This window comes from Lolium perenne, chromosome 3 (assembly GCF_019359855.2).
Source record: "Lolium perenne isolate Kyuss_39 chromosome 3, Kyuss_2.0, whole genome shotgun sequence".
Classification (NCBI taxonomy): domain Eukaryota; kingdom Viridiplantae; phylum Streptophyta; class Magnoliopsida; order Poales; family Poaceae; genus Lolium; species Lolium perenne.
Genome location: NC_067246.2, coordinates 346,853,773 through 346,876,176, shown reverse-complemented (window position 1 = coordinate 346,876,176; position 22,404 = coordinate 346,853,773). Strand labels below are relative to the sequence as shown.

The 22,404-nt window shown below is 47.2% G+C and overlaps 1 protein-coding gene across 1 annotated transcript in view; it reads left to right on the top strand.

Moving 5' to 3' along the window:
• The window catches only part of LOC127340540 (cysteine-rich receptor-like protein kinase 6), a 124,464-nt gene extending 121,974 nt beyond the window's left edge, over positions 1-2,490 (top strand). Inside the window, exons 7-10 of the mRNA XM_071827739.1 lie at positions 1,513-1,549; positions 1,646-1,886; positions 1,966-2,119; positions 2,248-2,490. Coding sequence (XP_071683840.1) covers positions 1,513-1,549; positions 1,646-1,886; positions 1,966-2,119; positions 2,248-2,490 — 675 coding nt within the window. The remainder of the gene's footprint in view (positions 1-1,512; positions 1,550-1,645; positions 1,887-1,965; positions 2,120-2,247) is intronic.
• The last annotated feature ends 19,914 nt before the right edge of the window (positions 2,491-22,404 follow it).

The window sequence follows — 22,404 nt, the reverse complement described above, 5'->3', positions numbered from 1 at the left end:
CGAGCCAACCTATTTGTGTGCTAGGGTGCTCAAAGGACGTTACTTCCCTCAGTGTGATGTTTGGGATGCGCCACTGCCCCGATCCTCGTCATTCACCTGGCGAAGTATCAGTTTTGGGATGCAGTTGGTTAAGCAAGGGGCTCGGTGGAGTGTTGGAGACGGGAAAATAATTAAGGTGCTGACTGACAGATGGATACCTAATGTAAACCCATGTACGCTTCGGACTCTGACGCCAATCCCAATTGGCGCAACTGTGGATTGTTTACTCAGTGATGACCATGGTTCATGGGACGCGGAGGTGGTGCGTGCCGTTTTTGAAGAGGACGTTGCGAACCGGGTTCTTGAAATTCCTATCAGTCGGCGGGGCGGAGATGACTTTATTTCTTGGCCCTTCACAAAATACGGTGTGTACTCAGTCCGTTCTGCCTATCATCTGGCTAGGGAGGAGAAATTCTTCATTAACAGAAGCAAGCAGGGAGGTGGAGCACACTCGAGTTTGCAGGATGAGAACCTGCTATGGAAGAAACTCTGGGCAATCAAAGCGCCGGGCAAAATGAAAATTAACCTGTGGCGATTTGCTCATGATTGTCTACCATCTGGTGTCCAACTTTGTCGTAGGCACATTCCAGCGTCAATGGCTTGTGCTGTCTGTGCACAAGAGGAGACATCTGCACATACTTTCTTATTCTGTCAGTATGCCAAGGAAGTGTGGCGGGAGATAAAACCCCTGTATGGTTTTCAGCTGCGCCAGAAATTTTTCACAAATCCAAAATCTTGGGTCTTTGATTTCCTGGCTAGATCGACAGAGAGGGAAAGGATGGTGCTTACTGTGGTGATATGGCATCTGTGGTTGGCCAGGAACGGTGTACGTAATGGAGAAAATATGAAGCCACCTCAGACTGTTGCAGAACAAAGCAAAGCATATGTCGAGATGATTGAACAGCATTTGTTTTCGCCGGATACTTCAAATAGACGTGAGACCAGATCTTCTGCACCTAGATGGTCTCCGCCGCCTGAAGGAACGGTGTATGTTAATGTGGATGCTGCTCTCTTTACATCTTCGCGTCAGATGGGAATTGGCGTTGTGATTCGAAGCCACACTGGTGAGTGCTTGTTTGCTTGCAGCGAGCTCTTGATGGAAGTCACAACGCCGGAATTGGCTGAAGGGCTGGCTCTCCGACGCGCTGTTTCCCTTGCTGGTGACGAAGGTTTCGACAGAGTGATGATTGTCTCTGATTGCTTGTCTCTAATTCAGAGAATCAACTCCTCAGAGGTGGACAGAAGTCCCATTGGCGTGGTCGTACAGGACATCAAGTTTCTGGCGACCAATTTCCTTGCAGTATCTTTTTCTCATATTTTCCGTGAGTCTAATATTGCGGCACATACTCTTGCTCGTTCAGCAGAGCAGTTTGTTTCAATTTGCTTTAGAAACTCTATCCCGGATTGCATCCGGCAGACTATTTGTAATGATTTGCCTTGATCAATAAAGTGCCGTAATTGCCTCAAAAAAAGGTCGTTCCTAACCAGAGCCTGGACCTCATCCTGTTCGGTATAGCATACTAGTAGTTGAACTCGATTTCCCCTTCATCTAATTCCTCTGCAAATTGTATGACAATCTCTCTACTATACTCTGAAACGGCACAAGACGCTACGAAGCGCGAGCAGTTGATCGATTGGGGGAAAAGGTACAATGTCATTGACGGGATCGCTCGAGGCCTGCAGTACCTCCATGAAGATTCCCAGCTCAAAGTAGTCCATCGCGATCTCAAAGCTAGCAACATCCTTCTTGACATGAACATGAGACCCAAGATCTCGGACTTTGGCCTCGCCAAGATCTTCCTGCAAGACCAGACACAAGGCATCACTAACCGTGTCGTTGGCACATAGTCAGTACAAATCCTCCAACTTTAATTTGTGTTGCATCTATTGAAACCACGCCCATGATTACTTGTATTGATGCTTCAGTGGATACATGGCACCGGAGTACATGATGCGTGGGAACTATTCAGTGAAATCGGATACGTTCAGCTTCGGGGTTATGGTCTTGGAGATCGTCACTGGGAGAAAGAACAACGACGATGACGACGGCTCGAGGCAATCGGACGATCTCCTTACCAGAGTATACATTCGCTTGAGAGCACTGGTTTTGGTGGTTTGTTCATTGGATGATGCATATGGCCTCCGCGCGCTCGATGTATCTAAATACATGGTTCTCTCTAAAACTAAACCGTGCATACATGCATGCAGGTGTGGGAGCGCTGGATGAGCGGGACAGTGCTGGAGGTGGTTGACCCTTGCATGAATGGCAGATTCTCAGAGAAAGAGGTCCTCAAGTGCGTCCACATAGGGCTTCTCTGCGTGCAAGGCAACCCAACGGACCGGCCTACGATGTCTGTGGTGGTGATGATGCTCGGCGGCGAGACGTTCACTCTCCATGTGCCGTCCAACCCGTCGGTCGGCTCAAAGACGAACGGTGCCAGTGCCGACTAGTCCTACTGTGGTGCCTTTTGCCGCTGTACGCCTCGCAGCCAGCGTGTGCCTCACCGGCGTTCTCGGGGCCGGCATGCACGGCGCTGCCCAAATGTTACTTGCCGGCCTGCCAACAGCAAGATGATGTATTTAGCTGAGGACTATCCGACTATGTCGTGTATTTACGCAAGTACTACATGGTCTATCTATACCTAATAATAAAAGCAAAAGTGTTTCTCCCTTGATCGTTCGTTCAATTTGGATCCTTGAATTTGGATCCCCGACTCTCGCCGGCCCTCGCTGGACCTCTCCGTGTATTTGGATCCCCGCCTCTCCCTAGTGCGCTGCCAGGACACCTTCGTGCCGCCTGGTGAGTACCCCGTGCATCCCATGCATGCCATCTCGGCTGGAACGGAGGGACCTTGGAGAAGTTGCGCTGGGCAATGGAGAGGACGATGTTGGATAAGGAGATGAGGGACGGTGGCAATGGAGTTGCTGGAGCTGCGCCAGAGGGTGCTCCACACAGAGAGTCGGCTGTCGGCCAGGCACACCCTCTGCTTGGGCCTATATATACTTCCTTTTCTTCCAGCCGCGAGGGAGAAGGAGGTCGCTGCTGTGGTCATTTACGAAAATGTGGACTGCTGTTGTGGACGCATCATACGCAGCAGGTATGGCTTGACATGGACGCACTGGACTCCGCCGCTACGGCTTACAGTGTGGATGCAGCCAACTAGCCGGGACAACCTTCCATGGATGCAATCCTGCCCGCTGAGTTGCTGCCTCAACAATTAACTTGTTGTGCTCCTGTACTGAATTACTCTTGAGTGACGGCGGAAAAATCCAGCGCTTCATGTTGCCATCGTTAACTGTCCCCACAAAATGAAAATACAACAACCTCTCTTCGGCATTGCATCGAAGAACGGGTCTTCGACGTCACGTTGCAGATAGACTGCTTGCACTGGGCGTCAGAGGCATTAGCGGCGGTGCGCTAAGAGCCTAGGATTCGTCGCATAGCTCGGCATTGTCCTTGCACACCTAGAAGTTGTGCCAGCGTAGATTTGGGGAACGAGGGTAGCGACGTGTTCAGGACTATGCAATGGCTTCCACCTAGGTTAGGGCTGCGGGGCGCCAAATCTTGGGAGAACGGCCAGTGGTGCGCTAGAGCATGGGAGAGTGGCCAGCTCCGCAGTTCACGGTGGCGACGCCCGGCGCATCGAGTAGTGCAGGACCAACGGCCGTGTGGTGTTGTGGCGGCTGAGTCACCTGACATTTTAGCTATATTTACTATTAAATTGCTAGAGGTGGTGGTGGTATGTGAGAACAGATGGGTTAATTTTTCATACATAAGAAAAATCACACATAAATCATCGCTAAGAAAATTCATTTGTTTCCATCGTCCTTTCCTCCGTCATGCTAGACCGACTGTCTCGCTAAATCGCTAAAAAGACCATTCTTCCTAGCTATCCAAGACCAAGAAAACCAACAGACTCAAAGGATCCCATGGTCCAAAACCAAGGAAAACCAGAGTGCTCTTGTCGTCCACAAAAAATTGTGTGCATCCCGTGAGCGCTCTGTGTTGTCATATTAGTTTTTTTAGAATATGTTGTCAGACTAGCGAGATGGTACTCCGTCACACTCCCCCGCTAGCCCACGTATATATATGTAATACTGGGCCAGCCCAGCCGAACGCCCGCACGCCAATGGGACCTCACGACAAAGCCAGAAAAACAAGCACCCAGGAGCGATCACACATGCGAGAAAAAAGGGCAAAACAAGCTAGGTTTAGTCCCACCCTGCTTCCTCAGAACGAGCCTCGCCTAGCTATATACTGTCACAAGTTGCATGGGTATCAGCGAGCAAAGTTGGGAGTACACAACCATCCGCACAATTGCTTGGTTGGCTAATTGAACGGATGGGATTGTGTGGCCGGCTGCCACACTGTGCATGAACATGTCTATATATATGTGGTGATTGTTGGCTTCGTAATTAGTATGGATGGTTGGTTGCCTTACATGTATATGTGGTGATTGTTGGCTTCGTAATTAGTCGGAATGGTTGGCTGCCTTGCATGATGTAAAATTAAAGGAACACAGGCAGTGCATAATCAGAGGGAGGTGGCGGGAAATATCAGGAAGGGAGGTCGAGTACAGTGTCTAGCCATGATGCACTCCACAAAAGGAGGACGTGCACTGCCATTGCCATTTGACGGGGCGGCAGATGTTCTTCCAACCACGATGGACAGGGCTAAGGACTGGCAGCGCAGAGAGGGGAATCGCAACCGCATAGGATCTATCTATGATTTTCACTAATAAACACTATAATAGATAGTCTAAATTAAAGTCTCTATTGTATTTGTATTTTATGGACACACTGATATAAAAGGTGGCAAGTATGCTATGGGATCCGGGCAGATTGGTTCTAATGTGTTGGGCTCTGGACTACTCGGAGAACTACCCGTACAAAGTGGTGAACCATGTGACATGCTTCCGGCTGCACCCATGCAAACTATTTTGAGTAGTCGGAATCTACACTAAGCTACTTCTTCTTCTACAAGACCGGTGCACTTACAGTTAATGGCGCGGTGGTCCGGTGAAGTTCCGGTGAGGCAGAGGTCGTCGGACTTGGAGCAAGCTTCGTTTTTTGACCACGAATCGGCGGCGGGGAAGTTTTCCCGATCAACCGCGACGATCTTGGCGCGAGGGGAGGCTCGGAACGGCGGCACGCGAAGCTTCCGCGGAGTGAGTTCGCCGGAGTTGAGATTGGACTGGCGGCGCTACGCGAGGAAGAAGATGAGGCGAAGATTGCGGTGAAAGAATGGGAAAGTTACCGCGTGCAGGGGTATTTATAGACCTCGCGCGGACATTCGTGATTAGGATCCAACGGCGGAAATGGAACGGTCGCACCGTTGGATGAATGACACGTGTCTTAGGTCAAAAGCGGTAAAACGACGTGGGGGTAACTTATCTGTGCACTCCCGAAATTTCCGGCTAAAGATTCGCATCTCTGAAAATTTAGCGCGGGAAAAAGTAAATTGTGCGCGGGAAAAGTGGAGAATCTGCAACATTGCCGTTACTAAAGATCAAAGAAATTTCCGAGAAGATGATGTCGGAAACAGGAAAGTTTTTGAAACTGTTCGAGATTCTCTTCGGATCCGAGGAATGATGAATCTCGGAGAACTTCGGGGGCTACTATTGTGGGTATACTTTATGGGTATATCAACAGCGTGGCCTAGATCCGGCAAGCCCAGGTGGCCCATAGATGGTGATGTGGCATGTGGCCCATCGGGCGGCCCAGTTGCTGTAGATCCTGAAGGATGAAGTCCAGCCCAGGAGCAAGGAGCCGGATCCCAACCAACCTACGAAGGAGGCCGGATCCGTGAAGGCCCATGAAGTATCCGGATCCAGCACGGTTCTGAAGGAAGGCGGATCCTTGACGTACATGGCAAGATATTGTACTGTACTTAGGCAACTTGTATTCCGGCTAGGACTCTCCATGTAAACCCTAGATCCGTGCGCCTTTATAAGCCGGATCCCGGGAGCCCTAGAGGCACAACCACAACTCATTGTAACAACGCGGAAGCGCCCAGATAATTCCAGACAAGCAGCAGTAGGCCTTGCCATCGTGCGAGTGTTCCGAAGCTGGGTAAATCGCGTACCACCGTCCCGAGTGTTCTCCGCCCAATGGCCCCTACTTCTTCTCCCCCTCGTGAGGATCCCTCCTCTAGGGTACCGTCGATTAGGCAACGACAGTTGGCGCCCACCGTGGGGCCAGCGGCGTCTGGAGGCCGGAACCGGGAGGGTTCCGCCACGGGAAGCTACAACGACACCATCGCCGTGGGGCGTGTTCTTTACGCCGGAAATCTGCCGATCGTCCCTTCGGATGAGTGATGTATTCCGGCTAAGACTAACCCCATCAAGCTCTTCATCGTCCCAGTTGGCGGCATTCACATCTTCATCGGCGAGACCGTCGATTCCGACGGAAACGCACTGGTAAGTAACGCTGACGCGACCGCCGCTGAGCAGGACGCAGTTGCGAAGATCCGATCTGAGATGCAGGAACTTCCTAAGGAAGATTCCGCCTTAGATCTAGAAAAATCAAAACCCACCCAATCCACCCCTGAGCAGGAAATAAAGGTGGAAGACCAATGCAGATCCGCCTGGGTCTCCCAGGTGTTAGAAAAGCAAAGGTGTCACTTCGTACACTTCTTGGCCCATACCGCCAGAACCGCCCCTCAAGAAGCCGGAGCTGGTCCCGAGCAGGTCGAGGCACCGGAAAATAGCGTCGCTCCGGGTCAGCAGGAGGCTGTCGGAGAAAGCAACGCTCCGAGTGAAGAATCGATCCTGGGTAATCTAAGCCCAACTTCCTACGATACCTCCTCCATGGATACCGAGAAATTCGATCGCATGATGAAGGAATTCGGAGGTGATGATGAAACTGAAGTTGAATCCGCCCAGCCTTGGCGGCGCTGGATCAGCAACATTCAGAGGAAAACACTCAATCCGATCCACAGCCATCCCGTGCAGGATCTCCGCTCTCGCGGGAACGTCCGCACAAGGAAGTCATGTCCCCTGAAGAAATGGTCGAGCAGGCAGGCATGGATGCAATCGCACACTCGGATATCCTCAACAAACCCATAACTCCTGAAGATGCGGCAGATCCGGAAGCTTTAGAAGCTAAAAGGCAGGAGATGTTGGCAACAGCTAAAAAATTCGCCACAACTGCAGCTGTAATGCTAGAGGAAAGAAAAGAGGCCGCGCACTTTGTGGATAATTTCCTCCAGCGGGAACGTCAGGTGGACGAGTCACTGGCGCAAGTCAAGAACCTCCGGAAGCACTGGGAGGACAAGATCACCGAGGTTCAACAGGAAGCAGATAGGATGAAGCGTGAAGCTGTTGCGTCCCGCAAAATCACCTTCGCAACTCCTACTGAACAACAGCCGCTCGCAACCCCAAAGGATAACATGAAAAAAGGCTGCGGAGATCTTGAAGAAGAAGGACGAGGAGATTGATATCGACTATGTCCGAACGCTTGTTGCCTCAGCAATGAAGCAGCAGAGCAAGGCAGATACTTCGCGCAGGCTGGAATCCAATCCGGATCACTGCATGTCCACCGCGCAGAAAGACGCCTACGATAATCGCCGTCGCGATGACGAATCGCGCACCGGATCTTCGGAGCGCAGGAGGAGAACTAGAGAGCACCCACATCCAATCCCGGTACCATCAAAGACACCTCCGTCAGATCCAAAGAAGGGAAAGGATGCGATGTACGCTGGTAAAAACAAGTACCAGAATCCGTCACCTCTGCCTAAGGGATACCCGCGTCCTCCGCTCCCTCGCCGTCGTAGTCCAGCCGGAAACACCAGACCCCATGGGCCAGGTGGAATCAATATCCGCGACAATGTGGTACCTCAGAGGAATAGGAGGAGGGAGCGCACGCCGGAACCCCGCCATAGCCGGAACAACAATCATGAGCCCGAGCCAAGGAGGAGCCAGAACGACGAACGCGAGCCGGAGCCCCACCAAATTGCTGAGCCCATCTTAATGGCTATAAAGAAAGCACTTCTTGGGAGATAACCCATGTTTTTATTTTGCTACTGTTTTGTTGTGTCTTGGAAGTTGTTACTACTGTAGCAACCTCTCCTTATCTTTATTTTATTGCATTGTTGTGCCAAGTGAAGTCTCTAATAGAAGGTTGATACTAGATTTGGATTTCTGCGCAGAAACAGATTTCTTGCTGTCACGAATTTGAGTAGCCCCCTCTGTAGGTAACTCAGAAAAATCTGCCAATTTACGTGAGTGATCCTCAGATGTGTACGCAACTTTCATTAGTTTTGAGTTTTCTGATTTGATCAACGGAAGTACCTCTTAAAAATTCGTCTTTACTGGCTGTTCTATTTTGACAGATTCTGTCTCTGTTTTTTGCATTGTCTCTTGTGGACTTTAAGCAAGGCTTTCTAGACGTGGAGAGCTGTAGCTGATGTTTTATTGAGTTCTTGCAATGTGTCACTACAGGACTAAAGTGGATTAAAGTTTTTTTTTTTAGTACTAACCCCTCTAATGAAGTTTATGAGAAGTTTGGCGTGAAGGAAGTTTTCAAGGGTCAAGAGAGGAGGATAATATATGAAAGAAGAGTGAAAAGTCTAAGCTTGGGGATGCCCCCGTGGTTCATCCCAGCATATTTCAAGAAGACTCAAGCGTCTAAGCTTGGGGATGCCCAAGGCATCCCCTTCTTCATCAACAATTTATCAGGTTTCTTCTAGTGAAACTATATTTTTATTCGGTCACATCTTATGTGCTTTACTTGGAGCGTCTGTGTGTTTATTTTCGTTTTGTTTATATTTGAATAAGATCGGATCCTGGCAATCCTTGTGTGGGAGAGAGACACGCTCCGCTTTTTCATATGAACACTAGTGTTCTTCGTTTACTTTTAATGTTCATGACAAAAGTTGGAAGCTGTTGCATTTATTGCTATTTGGTTGGAAACAGAAAATGCTTCATATTATCTTGAATAATTTGATACCTGGCAATTGTTTTGAGCTCTCAAGAAGATCATGATTAAGCTCTTGCACCATGTAGTTTGAACCTATTAGTGGAGAACTACCGTAGAGCTTGTTGAAATTGGTTTGCATGATTGGTCTCTCTAAGGTCTAGATATTTCCTGGTAAAAGTGTTTGAGCAACAAGGAAGACAGTGTAGAGTCTTATAATGCTTGCAATATGTTCTTATGTAAGTTTTGCTGTACCGGTTCATACTTGTGTTTGCTTCAAACAACCTTACTAGCCAAAGCCTTGTACTGAGAGGAAATGCTTCTCGTGCATCCAAAACCTTGAGCCAAAACCTATGCCATGTGTGTCCACCATAACTACCTACTATGTGGTATTTTTCTGCCATTCCAAGTAAATACTTCATGTTCTACCGTTAAACAATTCAAACGTTATTATCTCTTATTTGTGTCAATGTTTTATAGCTCATGAGGAAGTATGTGGTGTTTTATCTTTCAATCTTGTTGGGCAGATTTTCACCAATGGACTAGTGGCTTCATCCGCTTATCCAATAATTTTGCAAAAAGAGCTGGCAGCGGGGTTCCCAGCCCCCAATTAATTAACTTTCATTAATAATTATCTTCACATGTTTTGCCCTGATTCATCAGTAAGCAACTTAATTTTGCAAATAGACACTCCTTCACGGTATGTGAATGTTGGAAGGCACCCGAGGATTCGGTTAACCATGGCTTGTGAAAGCAAAGGTTGGGAGGAGTGTCACCCATAGATAAATAAAAAGTAAAGTACATGTGTAAACAAAAGAGAAGAGGGATGATCTACCTTGCTGGTAGAGATAACGTCCTTCATGGGAGCCGCTCTTTGAAAGTCTGTTTGCGAGGGGGTTAGAGTGCCCACTACCATTCGTTGACAACAACAAACACCTCTCAAAACTTTACTTTTATGCTCTCTATATGATTTCAAAACTTGAAAAGCTCTAGCACATGATTTAATCCCTGCTTCCCTCTGTGAAGGGCCTTTCTTCTACTTTATGTTGAGTCAGTTTACCTACTTCCTTCCATCTTAGAAGCAAACACTTGTGTCAACTGTGCATTGATTCTTACATATTTGCTTATTTGCACTCATCATATTACTTTGTGTTGACAATTATCCATGAGATATACATGTTCAAAGTTGAAAGCAATTGCTGAAACTTAAATTTTCCTTTGTGTTGCTTCAAAACCTCTTATTAAGAATTTATTGCTTTATGAGTTAACTCTTATGCAAGACTTTTTGATGCTTGTCTTGAAAGTACTATTCATGAATTTTTTTTGCTATATGTTATCTATTTGTTAGCAAACTATAGATTGTTGCCTTGAGTCACTTCATTCATCTCATATGCTTTACAATAGTATGATCAAGTTTATGTAAGTAGCATGTCACTACAGAAATTATTCTTTTTTATCGTTTACCTACTCGAGGGCGAGTAGGAACTAAGCTTGGGGATGCTGATACGTCTCCAATGTATCTATTATTTCTGATGTTCCATGCTTGTTTTATGATAATTCCTACATGTTTTGCTCACACTTTATAATGATTTTATGCATTTTCCGGAACTAACCTATTAACAAGATGCCGAAGTGCCAGTTCCTGTTTTCTGCTGTTTTTGGTTCCAGAAAGGCTGTTCGGCAATATTCTCGGAATTCGACGAAACGAAGACCAAATATCTTATTTTTCCCGGAAAGCTCCAGAACACCGAAGGAGAGTCGGAGGTGGGCCAGGGGGCCACCACACCACACCTGGGCGAGGGCCCAGGCCTGGTCGCGCCACCAGGTGGGGAGGGCGCCCTGGTGCCCCTCCTGCGCCGCCTCTTCGCCTATATAAGCCCTTTCGACCTAAAAACGCGATACCAATTGACGAAACTCCAGAAAGACTCCAGGGGCGCCGCCGCCATCGCGAAACTCCAATTCGGGGGACAGAAGTCTCTGTTCCGGCACCCTGCCGGGACGGGGAAGTGCCCCCGGAAGCCATCTCCATCGACGCCACCGCCTCCATCATGCTCCGTGAGTAGTTCCCCCATGGACTACGGGTTCTAGCTGTAGCTAGTTGTTACTCTCTCTCCCATGTACTTCAATACAATGATCTCATGAGCTGCCTTACATGATTGAGATTCATCTGATGTAATCGGTGTTGTGTTTGTTGGGATCCGATGGATTGTTACATTATGATTAGTCTATCTATAAAGTTTGTGAAGTTATTGTTGCTGCAAGCTTGTCACTAGTGCACGAGTGGCATGATCTTAGATTTAAGCTCTATATGTATTGCTTAGATTGTATCTACATGTTGTTTGCACATATTGCTGTCCGGAACCCGAGGCCCCAAAGTGACAGAAATTGGGACAACTGGAGGGGAAGGCTGTGATATGAGGATCACATATTTTCACCAAGTGTTAATGCTTTGCTCCGGTGCTCTATTAAAAGGAGTACCTTAATTGCCAGTAGATTCCCTTGAGGCCCGGCTGCCACCGGCTGGTAGGACAAAAGATGTTATGCAAGTTTCTCATTGCGAGCACGTATAACTATATATGGAAAACATGCCTACATGATTAATAATCTTGATGTTCTGTCTTAATGCTATTTCAATCCTATCAATTGCCCAACTGTAATTTGTTCACCCAACACTTGTCACTTGTTATTGGAGAGTTACCACTAATGTAGATAGCTGGGAACCCCGGTCCATCTCTCATCATCATATACTCGTTCTATATGTCATTGGAAGTAGTATCAACTATCTTCTGGTGCCATTGCCTCTGTGTTACTGCTACTGCTGTTGTGTTACTGTTACTATTGCTCTCATATTACTGCTACTTTCACATCACCCCTGGTGCTAGTGCTTTTCCAGGTGCAGCTGAATTGACAACTCAGTTGTTAAGGCTTATAAGTATTCTTTACCTCCCCTTGTGTCGAATCAATAAATTTGGGTTTTACTTCCCTCGAAGACTGTTGCGATCCCCTATACTTGTGGGTTATCACAGATCAGCTGTACATGTTGGCCAAGACACCATCTTCGACTATAACAACTTTCCAAGGGTACGAGATAAATGGGAATACATTTTACACGATCGCCCAAGATAAAAAGAGCACCAACCAAAACAGTGGTGTCCGCTTTGATGCAGCAACCGAGAATGGGCAAAAGGTCACATATTATGGTTACATAGAGGAGATATGGGAACTTGACTATGGACCCTCCTTTAAGGTCCCTTTGTTCCGGTGCAAATGGTTCAAGCTAACAGGAGGTGGGGTAAAGGTGGACCAGCAATACGGAATGACAATGGTGGATTTCAACAATCTTGGTTACCTTGACGAACCATTCGTCCTAGCCAAAGATGTCGCTCAGGTTTTCTATGTGAAGGACATGAGTAGCAAATCGAGGAAACGGAAAGATAAGAAAACGATCAGTACATCATGCGATGATCCAAAGCGCCACATTGTTCTTTCAGGGAAAAGAAACATCGTGGGAGTGGAGGACAAGACAGACATGTCAGAAGATTATAATATGTTTGGTGAAATTCCGCCCTTCAAAGTGAACACCGACCCAAGCATTAAGTTAAATGATGAGGATGCTCCATGGATACGGCCCAATCGTAAGCAAGCAGGGACACAAGGAAATAAATGATGTGTAATAATTTATTGTACCAAACTTTGTTGAATGGATCATGTGAATTATATTATCTGTGATGTGTTTGGTGTCAATTTTCGAATGATTCGATTGATTCGAGATACCACTGATGATACATGAAATTTGGTGGATCTAGCATTGCCGAAATTGATCATGCCATAAATACCACTGATGATACATGAAATTTGGAGTGACTTAGTCATACTCCTGCCTAGGCGTATAATATGCATACTCGTAGTCTTCATAGTCGCCGCCATTGTACTGGTAGTCGTCGCCTTCTAAGTTGCCGCCGTCGTCGTCGCTGCCGTCGTCGTCGCTGTCGCCGGGCGGCGCTCGTGGCTCGAACTGAGGGTAGCGCAGGCGGGGGATATCGCCGGCCGTGATGTAGTCCATGACGCTCTGTAGAGTCTGGCCGTACCACCATAGCCGACAGCCGGCCTCGTGGAAGTTCCCAGGAGGCAGACCGTCCTCCTCATACCTGGCGAGCGCCCTGTCACGCCGATTGATGAAGAAGGCGTCCCAAGTATGCTGGTTATCGGGATGCCAGCGGGGATTCATCCGCTGCTCCGGCGTGAGGTCAAGGTAGTAGTGGTTCGTGATGGCCGCCCAGCGCGCAGTACCCTGAGGGACGGGAGGGACCGGCACGCCTCCGGCGCTTAGGCTCTAGCCGGCGGGGACGCGGTAGCCCAGTGGGCAAGGGTAGTTCGAGGCGCAAAGCTGCTCCACCTGCTGGTAGGTTAGAGTGGGTGCGGTGGAAGCCATGTGAGAGTGATGAGAGATTGTAGAGATGTGATAATGCTGGCCGAGCCGGGCTACATATATGTAGTGAGAAATGGCGGGAAAAATGGGAGCAGGAAGACAGGAGGCGGGAAGAAAGTGGCGGGAAGAAAGAGGCAGGAAGACAGGGAAGAAATGGCGGGAAGAAGAGGAATCCAGAGCTGGTCATCTAACCTTTAGTCCCGGCTGGTGGGTGCAACCGGGACTAAAGGTGGTTTTGTATCATCTAACAAAACTGTCGGTGGGATAAGGACATCTGGGTAAGCTTTAGTCCCGGCTGGTGGGTGCAACCGGGACTAAATGTGGTTTTTGTGTCATCTAAGAAAACTGTCGGTGGGATAAGGACGTTTGGGTAAGATTTAGTCCTGGCTGGAGAGTGCAACCGTGACTAAAGTTGTCGGCAGGATAAGAACGCGTGGGTGGACGCACTGCTCGATGAGATAAAGCATGTAGATCACGACACCCTGTCGGAGGAACAAGACAAAGCAGCAGCGGCGCCGTGCCTATAAAAGGAGCATCGATACGCCTTGGCAAGCAGGCCAACAAGCCAACCTAGCAGGTAGGGAGAGTTTCATCCCCATGGATGGATTAAAGGGTTGGAAAATCTCCCGTGGCGCAACTTCTCGAAGATGTTGTCGGTGCACACGCCCTACGACATCTTCGGAAGTTGCTCCTCGGGAAAATTTTCCTGCAATCCCGTGAAAGACTCCATCTCCTCTAACAATGCTGGGTAAAGGGTTGGAAAATCTCCCGTGGCGCAGCTTCTCGAAGATGTCGTCGGTGCACACGCCCTACGACATCTTCGGAAGTTGCTCCTCGGGAAAATTTTCCTGCAAGCCCGTGAAAGACTCCATCTCCTCTAACAGTGCTGGGTAAAGGGTTGGAAAATCTCCTGTGGCGCAGCTTCTCGAAGATGTCGTCGGTGCACACGCCCTACGACATCTTCGGAAGTTGCTCCTCGGGAAAATTTTCCTGCAAGCCCGTGAAAGACTCCATCTCCTCTAACAGTGCTGGGTAAAGGGTTGGAAAATCTCCCGTGCCGCAGCTTCTCGAAGATGTCGTCGATGCACACGCCCGAGTATGCGGGAAGACAGAGGCGGCCGGGAAGAACTGGTGGGAAGAGGGGCGGGAAGACAGAGGCGGCCGGGAAGAACTGGTGGGAAGAGGGGGCGGGAAGACAGAGGCGGCCGGGAAGAACTGGTGGGAAGAGGGGGCGGGAAGACAGAGGCGACCGGGAAGAACTGGTGGGAAGAGGGGCGGGAAGACAGAGGCGGCCGGGAAGAACTGGTGGGAAGAGGGGGCGGAAAGACAGAGGGCGGCCGGGAATAACTGGCGGGAAGAGGGGCGGGAAGACAGAGGCGGCCGGGAAGAACTGGTGGGAAGAGGGGGCGGGAAGACAGAGGCGGCCGGGAAGAACTGGTGGGAAGAGGGGCGGGAAGACAAAGGCGGTAAGAAATTTATTTTTAACATGTTGAAATGAATTAGTTTTACTTTTCTGAATTTTTTGATATATTTTTTGTATTTTTAACATTTTGAAATGAATTAGTTTTATTTTCTGAATTTTTTGATGTATTATTTGTATTTTTTAAATTTTGAAATGAATTAGTTTTATTTTTCTGAATTTTTGATGTATTATTTGTATTTTTAACAATTTGAAATGAATTAGTTTTATTTTTCTGAATTTTTTGATGTATTATTTCTATTTTTAAGATTTTAAAATGAATTAGTTTTATTTTTCTGAATTTTTTGATATATTATTTGTATTTTTAAGATTTTGAAATGAATTAGTTTTATTTTTCTGAATTTTTTGATATATTATTTGTATTTTTAAGAATTTGAAATCAAAAGAATTTGAAAAATGGCCTTTAGTCGCGGTTGGCCTCGCCAACCACGACTAATGGGTGGTTCCGCGCGGGAACCAAAAACCCGCCGAAAAACCCTTTAGTCGCGGTTGGTGTGGTACCCCTTTAGTCGCGGTTGGCCACACCAACCGCGACTAAAGGGGGGTCCCTATATATACTGGCGGGCGCGAACCGCCGCGCCAGTTCTTCTTCTTCCTCGTCGCTGTCGCGCCCTCGTCGCTCCGTTGCCTGCAGCCGCGCCCTCGTCGCCGTCGTCGTCGCTCCGTCGCCCTCGTCGCTCCATCGCCCTTGTCGCTCTGTCGCCCTCGCCGTACGTCGCCGCGCCCTCGTCGTCTCCACCGTGCGCAACACCGCCGCGCGTAACATGCACAACCGCCGCGCGCCTCGCCTCGAGTCGTCTCCGCGCGCCGTCGCCGTGCCCGACAGCCGCCGCCGCCGCCACTCTAACGCGCCGTGCCGCCGGTACCTACCGCCGTCCGGAGAGAGAGAGGGGCGTCGCGCCGCCGGCCAAAGAGAAGGTGGCCGGGGCGACGCGCGGTGAGAGAGAGAGTTCTGTGAGGAGAGAGAGAAGGGGCCGCCGGGCCGTTTTTTTTCTTTTTTAGTTTTTTTTCTTGTTAATTTTAAAAGAAAAAATAACTAAACAAACTAAAATTTGACTAAAAAAACTCAAATTTGACTTAACAAAAAAAACATAACTAAAATTTGAGTTTTTTTTTGTTAACATACAAAAAAAACATAACAAAAATAACTAAAATTTGACTATATAAAACTTTTAATTATAATTAATGAATTAGTAACTATAGTTAACAAAAAAAACATAAAACTTGATAATTAACAAAAAAAAACTTAAACTTGTAAAAAAAACCCGGCCCGCGCGTATAAGGAGGGGGCGACGAGAGGGGGCCCCTCTCGTCGCCCCCTCCGTATACGCGCGGGCCGGGGTTTTTTTTGTTTTTTTACGAGAGAGAGAGGATCGGAGGGGGCAGTGCACTACCGCCCTTTCACCACCGCCCCCTCCGATCGATCGATCTGAGAGCTCCCTGCAGCTGCGCCCTCGCCGTCGCTGCCGTCGCCACCCTCGTCGTCGCGCAATTAGGACGCTGCCGTCGCCACCCTCGTCGTCGCGCAAATTTTGACAACACCACCGCCACCGCCCTTTCGCCACCGACCCCGTGTCTCGCCGCCCCCTCCGTATACGCGCGGGGTATTTTTTTGTCACCGCCACCGCCCTTTCGCCACCACCACCGCCACCGCCACCGTCACCGCCACCGCCCTTTCGCCACCGCCACCGGTCTCTCGGTCACGCGGTCACTGCGAGGCGAGGTCGATCGTCCGCATATACACATATAATACGCATCCCCCCTCTCGCCTCCCTCGTCGCCCTCTCTCTTTATATGTAGAAGAGATGTGATAATGCTGGCATATACACAATTAATTAGTTTTTACTACATTTTTTCAGGACTGACATATGGCGGACGATAGAGCTGACCCGATTATGGCCAACTATGATCCGGATGCTGAAGAACACATAATGGACATCATAAACGGCGATGTTCTTTATGTGCCGACCGAAGAAGATGAAGAAGATATCTCTTCTTATCTGAACCTTGAAGGTGAAGATGAAGGTCGTCAGCGAGGTGATGTCGATGGAGGTCAACCGTCGATGAACGACGATCTTCAATTGCAAGTAACAACCACCTCCGGCGAGGTATATATATACATTGAGCCGTGATAACCCACAAGTATAGGGGATCGCAGCAGTCTTCGCGGGTAGTATTACCCAATTTATTGATTCGACACAAGGGGAGACAAAGAACACTTGGAAGCCTTAACAGCGGAGTTGTCAATTCAGCTGCACCTGGAAACAGACTTGCTCGCAAGAGTTTATCAGTAGTAACAGTTTTATAATAGTAGCAGTAGTAGAATAACAGCAGCAGAGTAACAAAGACAGCAGTAGTGATTATAGTAAACAGCAGGATTAAAATACTGTAGGCACAGGGATGGATGACGGGCGTTGCATGGATGAGAGAAACTCATGTAACAATCATAGCAGGGCATTTGCAGATAATAATAAAACGGTGTCGAAGTACAAAACAATCAATAAGCATGTGTTCCAATTATAGTCGTACGTGCTCGCAATGAGAAACTTGCACAACATCTTTTGTCCTACCAGCCGGTGGCAGCCGGGCCTCAAGGGAATCTACTGGATATTAAGGTACTCCTTTTAATAGAGTACCGGAGCAAAGCATTAACACTCCGTGAACACATGTGATCCTCACGTCACTACCATCCCCTCCGGTTGTCCCAATTCTTGTCACTTCGGGGCCATTGGTTCCGGACAGCGACATGTGTATACAACTTGCAGGTAAGACCATAAACAATGAATATCATGATGAAATAATAACATGTTCAGATCTGAGATCATGGCACTCGGGCCCTAGTGACAAGCATTAAGCATAACAAGTTGCAACAATATCATCAAAGTACCAATTACGGACACTAGGCACTATGCCCTAACAATCTAATGCTATTACATGACCAATCTCATCCAATCCCTACCATCCCCTTCAGCCTACAGCGGGGGAATTACTCACACGTGGATGGGGGAAACATTGCTGGTTGATGGAGAGGCGTCGGTGGTGATGGCGGTGATGATCTCCTCCAATTCCCCGTCCCGGCGGAGTGCCAGAACGGAGACTTCTGGCTCCTGCGACGGAATTTCGCAATGTGGCGGCGTTCTGGAGGGTTTCTGGCGACTTCGACTTCTCCCCCTGCGTTTTTAGGTTGAGGGCGATAAATAGTCCGAAGGAGGGCGTCGGAGGCCGGCCGAGGGGGCCACACCACATGGCCGCGCGGGCCCCCCCTGGGCCGCGCCGCCTCATGGTGTGGGGCCCTCGGGCCTCCACCTTACTTGTCCTTCTGGCTCCGTCAGTATTCTGGGAAAATAGGGCCTTCTGCATAAATTCCGAGGATTTTCCCGAAAGTTGGATTTCTGCACAAAAACGAGACACCAGAACAGTTCTGCTGAAAACAGCGTTAGTCCGTGTTAGTTGCATCCAAAATACACAAATTAAAGGCAAAACAATGGCAAAAGTGTTCGGGAAAGTAGATACGTTTTGGACGTATCAACTCCCCCCAAGCTTAGCTTATTGCTTGTCCTCAAGCAATTCAGTTAACAACTGAGCGATAAAAGAACTTTCACGAACACATTTGCTCATATGATGTATATATTCTCATGCTATGGCTAATACTTAAGCAGTTCATAATAAGGTACATGCAAATAAGATCATCGAACAGCTATGTCAATCATGAAGAGGTACCAACAATTAATAATAAGCATCATGAATCATGTATATATGCAGGATTGCAATGTTCATAAGAGAATATGATAAAGTGGTATCTCGCTTGCCTGTATTTGAACAACAAAACATAAATGCTCAGGCACCTCTGAAGTTCATAGAAAGACTAGAAGTAGTGATTGTCAAAGATAAAAGCATCAAAGTTATACCACAATCAATAATATTTTGAGACAAGCATATTATACTAAGAATGACAGTTGTGCTCTCAAGATAGTGCTCAAAGAAAGGATAGAGACACAACATAAACGTAAAAGATTGGCCCTTCACAGAGGGAAGCAGGGATTAACATGCGCTAGAGCTTTTCATTTTTGAAATCAGGAGTAAAATTATTTTGAGAGGTGTTTGTTGTTGTCAACGAATGGTAATGGGTACACCAACTACCTCGCCAACCGGACTCCCAAGAGCGGCTCCCATGAATTATTTGCATGTTTATGTGGCACTCCTTCCAACCTTTCTTACACAAACCATGGCTAACCGAATCCTCGGGTGCCTGCCAACAATCACATACCATGAAGGAGTGCCTTTTTATTTTAGTTTTATTATGATGATGACACTCCCCCCAACCTTTGCTTACACAAGCCATGGCTAACCGAATCCTTCGGGTGCCGTCCATCAATCACAAACCATGGAGGAGTGTCTATTTAAGTTAATTAATTCGGGACTGGGAATCCCATTGCCAGCTCTTTTTGCAAAATTATTGGATAAGCGGATGTGCCACTAGTCCATATGAGAGTCCGTCAAAAGTAAATGACAAGGTTGAAAGCTAAACACCACATACTTCCTCATGAGCTATGAAACATAAACACAAATTGAGAAGCATTTTGAAGGTTTTAAAGGTAGCGCATGAGAATTTACTTGGAATGGTTTGAAATGCCATGCATAGGTATTTATGGTGGACACTTTTGGAAAAACTTGGTTTTCAGGTATTTGGAAGCACGAGCAGCGTTTCCGCTCAGTACAAGTGAAGGCTAGCAATAGACTGGGGAGCGACAAATCAAGAGAGCAATAACAGTCATAATCATGCTTGCGGCAAAATAAATTAACGGAGGCATAAAAATGATACAAGAACTCTGAAGCAATATAAATCATCGAGGCTTAATTGACTTTGGTTCAGTCATATGCATGCGCGAGCATGTGCCAAGTCGATATAAATGAATTATTCAGAGGAGGATACCACAATGCCATACCTACTTATGAATAAAACAATGCAAGCAAACATCCATGATATGCTACTCATATTAATAGATTGGAGCTAAACATGAGAGATCATGAACTACTAGACTTTCTCAAATGACATATACCTCACATGAACCAACGAAGCATGCTCACGTGGATGAGTATATGTACAAAAATGAAAACAAATAGAGTTCATACCAGCCTCTCACCACAATCCAATTGTCGTAGATCGTCATTATTGCCTTTCACTTGTGTAGCTTGGATAATATGAAATGAAAACCACGCTCCAGCCATCGAAGACCATTAAACTCATAATGAACTTTACAAACCAAAGAAGAACAACAAATATTTTTGGTGTTTTCAAATTTGGAACACGAACAAGAGGAAACAAGCAAACAAAGTAAAATCTTTTTGGGTTTTCTTATAGCAAACTAGTAATAGCAAATAAAGCGAAATAAATGCAAGAAACCAAAGCAAACAAATGGTGAAGAGAAACAATAGAAATATTTTTGGTCTTTTTGTGTTTTAGGAAAGAAACAAAGCAAAAACAAGAAATGGCAAACTAGAAGAGTCACATAAACACCAAGCAGCAGAAATTCGTCAAACTTGACAGCAGTACAGTAATCGATTTTTAAAAAATTCTTCCGCTGCTCAAATCGAAAAGTGTTCAACTAATGAAAGTTAGATAACAACCTGGGGAACATGCACAAAAATTGGCTTCGCAAAATACTGTTCTGGCTGTTTTTGAGAATTTTTATGGTGACAGCCCAGAATCTGTTTTCAATCAGCACTTCCCCAAATATCATCTCTCTCTCATTAGAAAATCACTCAAAGAAGCAAAACAAGTATATACAAGTATCCAGCAATCATAATATGCAAAGAATGAGTGATGCCGGTATACCTCCCCCCAAGCTTAGGCTTTTGGCCTAAGTGGAGATCAATCCCATGGTGCCCATGAAGTAGCACCTCCGTAGTACGACGAAGATGAATCATATTCCGGGTATGTGCTGGAAGAAGCACCCGGATACGTGACGGTGTAGTCGCAGGAGGGCTCGGCGTCCTCGGAGTCATGCTGCTGGTGGAAGTCTTGTATCTTCATATGTTCCTCCAACTCCTCCTTAGTACGCGACCATGGTTGCCTGTCAATACTGAACAAACCTGGCTGGGGAAAAGGAATTTCCTTCTCATCCTCGTCAGCAAACAACATTCTATAGACAATATTATCTAAAGTGGAATCAACGGTAACAAAATGATGGCTTTTCATAGCAGCAATATCAAGTCTCCTAGGAGTTAATGGCACATCATTTGAATCAAGAGGAAGCCTTAAATGTGTTAAAATGCGCAATGCAATGATTCCTCCAAAAATAGGCCCCCTGCTAGACAGGCGGCGAGCAATAAGAGAACCAAGATGATATGGTGTCTCTCCAGTAAGTGCAGCAATTAAGAAAGCAAGATGGTAACTAGAAATATTACTAGTGTTCTCCCTACCAAGAATGCTAGTAGCAATGTAATAGGCAAAATACTTAATGGCGGGGAGTTGGATATTTCTTATCTTGCCACGCTGAATGGTGTGGCAATCATCATTGGTGATCCCTCGATAGAGCTCCAATAAGACCCGGGGGTTGTCCTCAATCTTCCTTGATGTACCTACAGGGGCAATACCCAATGCAACACAAAATTCTTCCAATTCCATAGTAATAGGATTACCATAGATCTTGAATGCAACTGTCGGCCCATATTGCTTGTTGTGGAACTTGAAGCTCTCGACGAAGGTTTTGGTGAGCATGTAGTATTGCTCCCTTTCATCTCCTACGTAGGCGGCTAAGCCCGCCCTGTTGACGAGGGTGAAGAAATCATCCAACAACCCTGCATTTCTCAGAAAATCATAACACGGGAAAGACGAAGCATTAGGAGCCCCATTGTCCTCCTCGGGCGCGAAGCTTGGTGCGATGATATCCTCATTGTAGGATCGCCTAAGTTGGGTGGCGGTCCTAGATGGCCTTCCGGTGCTGGTTGTCCCTCTCTTGAACAACTCTCCAAAGTTGAAGTTCTTCATCCTTTTTCTGAAATTTTTCAACCATCATATAAAATTTGATTTAGTGACATATACTCAAGGGGAACTACTATAGGAACTTGCTAGAGTACTAATCATGCATCAAAACTAGTTTATTCAACTTAGAACAAGCATGCAAGCTCACCAAACATGTTACCTACAGCAGCCAAATAATCAAGATATACTCAACCAAACGAAATTCTACTTGGATCATTGGAGGAGTCACATACCAAGGGACAAATGTGCCAAATTTCAGCAAGAAATCTGGGCTGAGCAAGGAGATCGAAAAATCCTGAGCTCTTGAGCAAAAACGCGAGTGAGAGAAAGCTGGTTCGAGTTTTTTCGGGAGAGAGAAGATTCTGGGAGAAAGAGATAGCAAAGTGGGGCAAGGAGGGGCCCACACCACAGGGTGGCGCGCCCCCCTCCTTGGCCGCGCCGGCTGGTGGGGTGGCCCCCTGGGGTGCCCCACTGGTCATCCCCAGGTGCTCCCAGGTGCCTCTTCGAAAAATAGGACCAACGGTATAATTTTTGTGAATTTTTGAAAACTTTGAA